Source organism: Kogia breviceps, chromosome 4, assembly GCF_026419965.1.
Source record: "Kogia breviceps isolate mKogBre1 chromosome 4, mKogBre1 haplotype 1, whole genome shotgun sequence".
In the NCBI taxonomy this organism is placed as follows: domain Eukaryota; kingdom Metazoa; phylum Chordata; class Mammalia; order Artiodactyla; family Physeteridae; genus Kogia; species Kogia breviceps.
Genome location: NC_081313.1, coordinates 150,857,333 through 150,869,013, shown reverse-complemented (window position 1 = coordinate 150,869,013; position 11,681 = coordinate 150,857,333). Strand labels below are relative to the sequence as shown.

The window sequence follows — 11,681 nt, the reverse complement described above, 5'->3', positions numbered from 1 at the left end:
TTTCTCTCTTCAAGGCTGTTAATATTTGTCTTATATATTGAGGTGTTCCTATTTTGGGTGCATATATATTTATAATTGTTATATCTTCTTGGATTGATCCCTTGATCGTTATGTAGAGTCCTTTTTGTCTCATAACAGTCTTTATTTTAAAGTCAATTTTGTCTGATATGGGTATTGCTAATCCAGCTTTCTTTTTTTCTCCATTTACATGGAATACCTTTTTCCGTCCCCCCACTTTCAGTCTGTATGTGTCCCTAGATCTGAAGTGGGTCTCTTGTAGACAGCATATATATGCATCTTGTTTTTGAATCCATTCAACCAGTCTATGTCTTTTGTTTGGAGCATTTAATCCATTTATATTTAAGGTAATTATCGATATGTAAGTTCCTATTGCCATTTTCCCCTTTTTTTCTTTAGAACACAATGAATTGCTTTTATTTTGGTATGCATCCACATCTCAGCATTTAGTGGTCCTGAACAGAAAAGTGGAAAAACACAGTAGTTTGCTAGGAATTTGGGGGATCTGCCATGCACACCGAGTTCTTTCTTAATCTCTGGTGAGGAGCATGAGAAGCAGCAGCACCAAAACCAAAGTATGCACTGAATTCAAGGTTCTTTTTATTCCAGTTCTCAGATTCCAAAGTAGATCCAAATGGATTTCAAAGATGACCAAATGAGAGCCCTGTTTAAAATTTCTTCAATTCTTAAAAGCAAAAGCAATTACAGGAAAACCTTTCAGAGGGATCATGTGTGCTTACAAGTGTCTTCTGTGGCCTTTCTCCAAGTTTAACCACCAAGGACTTTGAGAGCTGGCAGGTCTGAGTAACCCTGGTGGCTTGTTCTTTTTACCTTATCAAAACCTGAGCTAAAAAAACACATCATCTGATGATGACAGCAGAGGGTGGCAGGGCTGAGAACCCAATATTCATTTCCCAGCTGGGTGGAAAGTAAATAAATGTGGTTCCAAAACTAAATGAGGGAGGTCAGAGGCTCTTTCCAACCTTACCTGATGGCTTCTGGCCAAAGAATGGAGGTGTCATGGAAAGTGTTGGGTGGTGCAGGGGCAAAAAGTGACTTGAGGAGGATAAAGGAAAAAGTTGGGGGAGAACACCTGGGGAAAGCCCTGAATTCCTCACCAAAGGCCAATTTCAGAGGGTAGAAGGGGGGGTTACAATCTATGCTTTGGCCAAGGGTGGTAGTGGGGAGTGGGGAAAAGGATGATGGCTTGGAAGGAGGGCATCATTTAACACACTTAAAGAAAGAAACCAGGAATGTAGACAAAGCACCCCCCCACACCCAGGAGTAGTCCCACAGACTGTGACCTGAAACCTTCACATCTACTCTAACTAGCCACTCCAAGATGGAGGGCTGTTGCACGGAGGGAGGGAGGCAGAGGGAGGGGAAGGGGGAGAAGGCAGAGGCCCCAGGCCATGTAATCAGCAGCAAGGTGATTGTGTGAAGTGTCTTTTCACATCTGAGTTAGATGTGCCCCACCAGTTATGATGGGAATCAATTTAAATATACTTTCTTGATCCCAGAAGTTCAACTATTTGAACAGTGGTTACACTTGGCAGGATGGTTTGTTATAGCACAGCATATATTTCAAATGGACAAAAAACTAGTACCATTTACAGTATCTTAAGATAAACTGCCTTTGAATGGGAGCTTCCTTTCCAGTACTTTTAGGTTTATAAGATGCATCTAGAAAATTTACTACTGTGGAGAATGAAGACTGCTTAAATCAAATGGGGAGTTGGGTACGGGAGGGCCTGTGGCTTCCTTTTTTTTTTTTTTTTTTTTTGATTAATTGCTGTAACTCTGTCCTTCAGGCAGCTGAGGGAGTTTCATATTTTCTTTAGACATCATTAAGCACTGAAGCTGTTGCAGGACAACTTTGTTGCTCTATGAATTCTGTCATTTTGTTAACCCTGATATGGCTCTTGGGTCCACTACTCCATTAGAATTATTAACTCCATTCATATTAGTTTTTGTTACAAATCTTAGTAAGGTGGGTGCTTCTGGATATTTAGGTCCACATTCTATTTTAAGGCTGTATATTCGGTTTTCATAAATTGTTCTTGGAGTCCCAATTATCATCCTTGTCCATCTTGTAAGTGTCATGTCTTCATCTTCTAGACCCCAGATAACTGTGCCATCTCCTACTCCTTTCTGACCTTCTTTGAGCTCTTCCAACAGTTGGAAATTGTGAGGGACTTTTACTCCGGAGCCTGTGGTGGCTGCCATCTTGCTTTGCTGTTGCTCCCTATTGCCATTTTCTTAATTGTTTTAGGTTTGTTTTTATAGGTCTTTTTTCTTACCTTCCTCTCTTGTTCTCTTCTCTTGTGGTTTGATGACCATCTTTAGTGTTGTGTTTGGGTTGCTTTTTCTTTTTTGTGTGTATATCTGTTGTAGTCTTTACATTTGCTGTTCCTATGAGGTTTTGATATAGCAGTCTATATATGTACAAGATTGTTTTATGTTTCTGATCTCTTTCCCGCCTAGAGACGTTCCTTTAGCATTTACTGGAGAGCTGGTCTGTTGACGCTGAATTCTCTTAGCTTTTGCTTGTCTGTGAAGCTTTTGATTTCTCCATCAAATCTGAATGAGAGCCTTGCTGGGTAGAGTATTCTTGGTTGTAGCTTCTTCCCTTTCATCACTTTAAATATATCATGCCACTCCCTTCTGGCCTGCAGAATTTCTGCTGAAAAATCAGCTGATAACCTTATGGGAGTTCCCTTGTATGTTATTTTTCATTTTTCCCTTGTTGCTTTTAATATTTTTTGTTTGTCTTTAATTTTTTCAGTTTGATTACTATGTGTCTCAGTGTGTTCCTCCTTGGGTTTATCCTGCCTGGGACTCTCTGTGCTTCCTGGACTTGGATGACTGTTTCCTTTCCCATGTTAAGGAGGTTTTCAGCTATTACCTCTTCAAATATTTTCTCAGGTCCTTTCTCTCTCTCTTCTCCTTCTGGGACCCCTAAAATATGAATTTTGGTGCATTTAATGTTGTCCCAGAGGTTCCTTAAACTGTCCTCATTTCTTTTTTTTTTTTCTTTTTTCTTTATTCTGTTCTGTGGCAGTGATTTCCACCAATCTGTCTTCCAGGTCACTTATCCATTCTTCAGCCTCATTTATTCTGCTATTGATTCCTTCTAGTGTATTTTTCATTTCAGTTATTGTATTGTTGAACTCTGTTTGTTCTTTATATCTTCTACCTCTTTGTTAAACATTTCTTGTATCTTCTCTATCCTTGCCTCCAATCTTTTTCTGAGATCTTGGATCTTCTTCACTATCATTACTCTGAATTCTTTTTCAGGTATATTGCCTATCTCCTCTTCACTTAGTTGTTCTGCTGGGGTTTTATCTTGTTCCTTCATCTGGGGCATATTCCTCTGCCATCTCATTTGTCTAACTTTCTGTGTTTGCAGTCTCTGTTCCGCAGGCTGCAGGATTGTAGTTCCTCTTGCTTCTGATGTTTGCCCCTGGTGGGTGAGGCTGACCTAAGAGCCTTCTGCAGGATTCCTGGTGGGATGGACTGGTGGCTGCCCACTGGTGGGTGGAGATGGGTCTTGTCCCTCTGATGGGTAGGGCCATGTCAAGGGGTTCATTTAGATGCAGCTGTGGGCTCAGGAAGACTTTAGGCAGTCTGTCTTCTGATGGGTGGGTCTGTGGTCCTGCCCTGTTGGTTGCTTGGCCTGAGGCACTCCAGCACTGAAACTTTCAGGCTGTTGTGTAGGGCTAGGTCTTGGTGTCATAATGGCGGCCCCCTGGAGAACTCATGCTGATGAGTATTCCCCAGTATCTTCTCCACCTGTGTCCTTGTCCCCACAAAGAGCCACAGCCAACCTCAACCTCCCCAGGACAACCTCCAACACCATCGGGTAGGTCTGGCTCAGGATCCTATGAAGTCACTGCTTTTCCCCTACTTCCTGGTGTGCACAAGACCTTGTGTGCACCCTCCAAGAGTGGAGTTCCTGTTTTCCCCAGTCCTGAGGAGTTCCTGTGATCAAGCTCCACTGGCCTTCAAAGCCAAATGCTCTTGGGACTCCTCCTCTTGATGCCAGACCCCCAGACTGGGAGCCTGATGTGGGGCTCAAAACTCTCACTCCTTTGGGAGAACCTCTGCAATATATTTATTTTCCAGCTTGTGGGCTGTCCTCCCAGCTGGAATGGGATTTAATTGTATCATGAATGTGCCCCTCCTACCATCTCATTGTGGCTTCTTCTTTGTCTGTGATGTAGAATATCTTTTTTTGGTAGGTTCCAGTATTTTTTTTCCAATGACTGCTCAGCAGTTAGTTGTGATTTTGGTGTTTTCATGAGAGGAGGTGAGCTCAAGCCCTTCTACTCTGCCATCTTGTCTCCAAACTCTGCATCACACTAGTTTCCAGAGAGGATGCTGGGCCCTGACAAGGACCTTTATTTGACCAAATAAGGAGTTGGAAAGATGGCACTTGGTGTCATTGTTTTCTTCTTTTTTTTTTCCTGGCATCTGCATCCAATAAGGAGCCTTAAAAATGTGTCTGTTCCTAAGAACATATAATGCAATCATCCCACCTGTGTGGGGTCAGAAGGTTTGGGGGATGCTGGTCCTCACCTCATGGATTCTCTAACTTGGTTTGCAAACTGGTAGCAAATAAGTGTCATGCAGTTAACAAGAATGCTTCATTTGCCATATATGATGTTTTTATATACATGTAAAAAACCCAGAAATAGAAAAATTAGAATCACCGGATCAGTAAAATCATATTTAGTAAGACTTTATTGTGCATATAAGAACAGTTTGTGAACTGGGAGCTCTCAAACCAACAGTGGAATGAGGCACAGAGGTATGTTATAGGTCAATTTATATAGTGAAAATGCAGAGGCTGCTTATGCTTTACAATGATTGGTTATATAGCATTAGAGTTTTCTTAGTTTTCTTAGTGATAAAAGATTGGTTAAAACATTACATGTTTAAAATTCACCTGCCACCTCATGCCAATATTGGGCAACAGTTTATGTTTCATTTATGATTTTCACAGGCATTACAAGAAGTGACCCAGTGTTTTTGCTTACGTTTTTAGAATAAGCTAAATTGTTTCATTTATGTGGCTTAATGTTTTTTCTGCTCAGGAAATTTTCAAGTTTGCTTTCCATTTTGTATTTTACTTTGTATCTATCTATCTATCTATCTATCTATCTATCTATTTATCTATCTATCTATCATTTATCTATCTGTCATCTATCTATCTACTTATCTATCTGCAATTATTGTTCATTTATTTGTTTATACACCCATGTAACTGCGATCTCAGGATAGAGAACATTTCCATTATCTCAAGCAGTTCCAAGGTGCCACTTCCCAGTAAAACCCAGCTAAACCCCCTCTCTCCAAGGCAAGAACTGTTCTGACATCTACACCACAGCTTAGTTTTGCTGTCCTAGAGCTTCATGTAAATGAATTGTAGATAATCTTTTGTGCCTGACTTCTTTCAGTCAGCATAATGTTTATCATCCATGTTGTTGCATGTATCAGTACTTTGATTCACTTTATTGCTGAGTACTATTCCATTGTATGAATATAATTTATTTGTTTACTTGTTGATAAACATTTGGATTGTTTCCAGTTTTGGGCTATTATCAGTCAAGTTGTTATACAACTTTCTATGCAAGTCTTTTTTTTTTTTTTTTTTTTTTTTTTGCGGTATGCGGGCCTCTCACTGTTGTGGCCTCTCCCGTTGCGGAGCACAGGCTCCGGACGCGCAGGCCTAGTGGCCATAGCTCACGGGCTTAGTTGCTCCGCGGCATGTGGGATCTTCCCGGGCCAGGGCACGAACCCGTGTCCCCTGCATCGGCAGGCGGATTCTCAACCACTGCGCCACCAGGGAAGCCCTATGCAAGTCTTTTTTTAAAAAATTGAAGTATAGTTGATTTACAATATTATGTTAGTTTCAGGTGTACAGTAAAGTGATTTGGATATGTATGTCCAATTCTTTTCCATTATAGGTTATTACAAGATATTGAATATAGTTCCCTGTGCTATACAGTGAATCCTTGTTGTTTATTTTATATATAGTAGTGTGTATCTGTTAATTCCATACTCCTAATTTATCCCTCTCTCCCTTTCTTCTTTGGTAACCATAAGTTTGTTTTCTAGGTCTGTGAGTCTGTTTCTGTTTTAGAAATAAGTTCAGTTGTACTATTTTTTAGATTCCACATATAATTGATATCATATAATACTTGTCTTTCTCTGTCTGACTTACTTCACTTAGTAGTATAGTCTTTAGGTTCATCCATGCTGCTGCAAATGGTATTAATTCTTTTTTATGGCTGAGTAGTGTTCCATTGTATATATATACATCACATCTTTTTTTTTTAAACATCTTTATTGGAGTATAACTGCTTTACAATAGTGTGCTAGTTTCTGCTTTATAACAAAGTGAATCAGTCATACATATACGTATGTTTCCATATCTCTTCCCTATTGCGTCTCCCTCCCTCCCACCCTCCCTATCTCACTCCTCTAGGTGGTGACAAAGCACCGAGCTGATCTCCCTGTGCTATGCGGCTGCTTCCCACTAGCTATCTATTTTACGTTTGGTAGTGTATATATGTCCATGCCAATCGCTCACTTTGTCACAGCTTACCTTTCCCCCTCCCCATATCCTCAAGTCCATTATCTAGTAGGTCTGTGTCTTTATTCCCATCTTACCCCTAGGTTCTTCATGACTTTTTTTTTTTCTTAGATTCCATATATATGTGTTAGCATATGGTATTTGTCTTTCTCTTTCTGACTTACTTCACTGTATGACAGACTCGAGGTCCATCCACCTCACTACAAATAACTCAATTTCGTTTCTTTTTATGGCTGAGTACTATTCCATTGTATATATGTGCCATATCTTCTTTATCCATTCATCCGATGATGGACACTTAGTTTGCTTCTATCTCCTGGCTATTGTAAATAGAGCTGCAATGAACATTTTGGCACACAACTCTTTTTGAATTATGGTTTTCTCAGGGTGTATGTCCAGTAGTGGGATTGCTGGGTCGTATGGTAGTTCTATTTTTAGTTTTTAAAGGAACCTCCATACTGTTCTCCATAGTGGCTGTATCAATTGATGGTTTTCCTTTGTATTATTCTTGAGTTCCTTTCTTTTTGGTTTTTGTGAATCTATTGTATGTTTTTGATTTGTGGTTTCCCACAAATGACTTATATTTCTCTGACTCTGTGAATTTAGGAGAAACAGTTATCTACTGTGGTCTTAAAGTGCTGTTTTCATGTGGGAGCTACTCTGTGTAGACTGTGTGCGCCCAATATTTTTCGTGCAAGGATTGTTTTGGGTGTGGATGCTTGCCACGTCTTTCCTCAGGGTGTGCTGCCTTTGTCCCCTTGATAAGGGGTGTGTTGGTATTGTGGTGACCAGAGCCTGCACTGGATTTTGGGCAGAGCCTCCTCTTTGCTCTGTGGTTGTCACATCCCCATTGGGGGCAGGATCTGCTCCACAGCTGTTGGGGTAGAAGACCCCAGATCTGATTCTAAGCTGCAGTGTAAAGTAGGTGGTACTGGAGTGCTCCCTCTGGGAAAGGAGCCACTGTGTATTCTTCCCCAGGAGATGTCTGCTGGGATGTGCAACTCTGTGATGCCACCTGCCACCTGGTGTGCACACCCACAAATATCACTGTTGTTGGCACTGCCCTTGGGGGCCACCTCTACCACAGTAGTGCCAGAAATTGGCTCAGATAACCCTCAGGCATGTGTGTGCACTCACAAAGCTGAGGGGGAAACCCACCAAAGCCATGCCCCTGTATCCACTTAGGGATTGCCGGTAATCAGCTCAAATTTCAGCCCCGCCTCCAAGTGTGTATGCCCACAAAGTTCACAAAATCCATGGTGGCCAGAGCCGTGCCCCACTATGAGCATGCTGATAATGAGGCTGCTCTGGCGGACCCACCCCTCTCCCTTTCCTTGTTGACAATGGGGCTCCTACAGCAGACCTGCGCTTGTCCTGTGTGCACACCCAGTTGTCGCCCTGGCCACACTTCACGCCCTTTGGACTGTCTCTGTGCAGCCAAATCAAGTACTCTCCCTGGGTCTGTTCATTGAAGCCCCAGTCACTGTGCACTGTCTTTTGGAGAGTCTATGTTTCTAATTTTTATAAATCAATTAAAAATTTTATTGTTAGTGCTTATTATATTCTATCTAAGAATTGTGAAGATTTCCACCAATGTTTTCTTCTAGACGTTTTGTAATTTCTTTTTTTTTTAATTGACAGAATTCAAAATATAACAATAATTCAGTAAATTTTTTTCAATACAGGTATACTAATGAGAAAATGGAATTTTATTTTGGGGATAATATTTTGCTTATTGGGATTCAAAGTTATGTTTCTTATCAAAATCTGTTGCAAATGCTGATCAGTAGTGATATTTTATGTATTTCATTTTTGATAATGTCTCTTCACGTAGATAGATACTGCCGAGTACTGATACTGTTCATGAGCATATGATTTTTTCCCATTTAATATTTTTATTGAGATATAATTCACATAACATAAAACTCATTATTTTAAAGTGTACAAGTCAGGGTTTTTCAGCATATTCAATATGTTGTACAACTATCAGCACTATCTAATTCTGGAACACTTCCATCAACCCCAGAGAGAAACCCTGTACTTAGTAGTCAGTCTCAATTTTCCCCTCTTCTCATTCCTTGGCAACTACTAATCTACTTTCTGTCTCTATCAATTTACCTATTCTGGACATTTCATATAAACAGAATCATACAATCTGTGGCTTTTTATGTCTGGCTTCTTTCATTTAGGATAATGTTTCCAGAGTTCATCCACATTGTAGCATGTGAAAGTACTTCATTCTTTTTTATGGCTGAATAATATTCCATTGTTTGGATATGCTATGTATTGTTTATCCATTCATCAGTTGTTGGATATATAGGTTTTTCCCACTTTTTGCCTATTATGAATAATGATGCTATGAACATTCATGTACAAGTTTTTGTGTGAACATATATTTTAAGTTTTCATTGGTATATTCCCTGAAATGATTGAGTCGTATGGCAACTCTCTGTTTAAATGAAGAAGTACCACACTATTTTCCACAACAGCCAAATCATTTTACATTCCCACCAGCAATGCACAGGATTCATGTTCTTAATGACCATTTTTATATCTTCTTATAGTTTTAGTATTCATATCTATCATCCATTTTATTAATTTTTGTGTTTGGTATGAGGTAAGAGCTGAGATTCATTTTTTTCTCCACTCACATGTCTAGTTGATCTAGCCCATTTGTTGAAAAGACTTCTTAAGTTGTCCCCTGGGGTAAGCAGAGTAAGGACTCTACAAAGATGTCCACATCCTAATTCCTTGAATATTACATTATATAGCAAAAGAGGAATTAAGGTAGCAGGTGGAATTAAGGTTGCTTATCAGTTGACCTTACAATAAGGATATTATCCTGGATTATCTGAGTGAATTCAATGTGATCACAGAGGTCCTTAAATGAGGAAGAGGGAGACATCAGAGAAGGTCAGAGTGATGTAATATGCTAAGAAATTGGCCTACTATTGCTGGCTTTGAAAATGGAGGAAGGTGCCATGTGCCCCTAGAATGTAGGCAGCCTCTAGAAGCTAGAAAGGAAACAGATTTTCCCTAGGGTCTCTAGAAAGGAATGATGTCCTGGTGACTCCTTGATTTTAGCCTGGTTAGATCCATTGGGGCTTCTGAATTGAAAGATTGTAAGATAATAAATTTGTATTGTTTTAAGCACTAAGTTTGTGGTAATCTATTATAGCAGCCATAGAAAACCAATATTTTCCCCAAGATTCCTGCCCTCTGGTACACATGCTCTATATAATCCCCTCCCCTTTGGTGTGATTAAGATTTATGAATATGATAGGTGATCACTCCTGTGATTATGTAATGTTATATGGCAGAAGAGATTTTGCAGATGTAATGAAGGTCTTCAATCAATTAACTTTGGGTCAATCAAAAGGAAGGTTATCTTCTATTGGCCTGACCTTAAAAGAGGTCAAAGAGATTCAAAGTGAAAGAGATTCTCGTTGGCTTGAAGGAGAAAACTGTTACATTGAGGAGAACACCACATAACAGAGAACAGTGAGTGACCTCTAGGAACTAAGGGCTTCAGTCCTACAACTGCAAGGAATTAAATTCTTCCAACAACATGAATAAGCTTGGAAGAAGAGTCGAAGTTCCAAATGAGAATGCAGCCTGATGGACACCTTGATTTTCGCCTTTTGAGAACTTAAGCAGAGAACCCAGGTACACCACACTAGGGCTTCTGACCTACAGAAATATGTGAAACATATAACTATATATGAAATAACAAATCAGTATTGTTTTAAGCTGCTAAATTTGTGCTAATTCATCATGCAATGATGGAAAAACAATGTATTTTCCCATTGAATTGCCTTAGCAATGCTTTGTTGAAAATCAATTGAGCATGTATGTCTGGGTCTATTTCTGGACTCTGTTCTTTCCCATTGAGCAGTTTGTCTGTCTTTTTACCAAAACTACTATTATTTGGCTTACCATAGCTTTATAGTACATCTTTAAAATTAGATACTAGGAGTCCTCCAACTTTGTTATTCTTTTTCAAAATTGTTTGGCTATTTTACATCCTGTGTATTTTCATATAAATAGTAGAATCAACTTTTCATTTGTACAAAAATTGCTTCTTGGAATTTTGATTTGTATTATGGTTGACCATTGAACAACACTCCATGAAGTGGAAAATCCGAGTATAACTTTACGGTTGTCCCTCCGTGTCCACAGTTCCATACTGGCAGAGCCAACCAACTGTGGATTATGTATTTCTGTAGTCTGTATTTATTGAAACAAATCTGCATATAAGTGGACCTGCTCAGTCTAAACCAGGGCTATTCAAGGGTCAGCTGGAAGTTAATTTGAAGATCAATTTGGGGAATTTTGACAGCTTAACAATATTGAGTCTTCTGATTCATGAACATGGTATATATTTCCATTAGTTTTAGTCTCCTTTCTTTTGGTGGGGAGATCTAATTAGCTTTATTCAGTGATTCAGGAATCAGGCAGCATCCCATCTAGTAAGTAGAAGGATCCTCAAGGGGTTGCATAAATGGAAAGTTTTACAATCAGTAGGAGGGTAGGGAAGAAGGTATTAGCAAAAGAAAAGAAAGGATTTTTTCAGGCCAGGCCATCTTCCTTTGGGGGGAAGGGAATAGCAGAGGTCTTCATGATGCAGAATACCTCACTAGTGTTGATCCTGAAATTTCAGATTATGTGTTTAAAATTCACATTGCAGGGACTTCCCTGGTGGCACAGTGGTTAAGAATCCACCTGCTAATGCAGGGGACATGGATTTGAGCCCTGGTCCAGGAAGATCCCACATTGCCACAGAGCAACTAAGTCCATGTGCCACAACTACTGAACCAGTGCTCTAGAGTCCACGAACCACAACTGAGCCTGTGTGCCACTACTACTGAAGCCTGTGAGCCTAGAGCCCATGGAAGCCACTGCAATGAGAAGTCTGTGTACCACAAGGAAGAGTAGCCTCTGCTCGCCGCAACTAGAGAAAGCCCGTGCGCAGCAACAAAGACCCAATGTAGCCAAAATAATAAATAAATGAAATAAATAAAATTCACATTCCTAACTCTATTTGTGCCTAGCACAGCCATGGCTC

General features: G+C 39.9%; 1 protein-coding gene across 1 annotated transcript; it reads right to left on the bottom strand.

Moving 5' to 3' along the window:
- Positions 1-1,803: 1,803 nt before the first annotated feature.
- On the bottom strand, positions 1,804-2,244 carry LOC131754667 (ubiquitin-conjugating enzyme E2 variant 1-like). The gene is given in 2 exon segments (XM_067033421.1): positions 1,804-1,951; positions 2,078-2,244. Coding segments are annotated over 2 exon segments (315 nt in total).
- Positions 2,245-11,681: the final 9,437 nt, after the last annotated feature.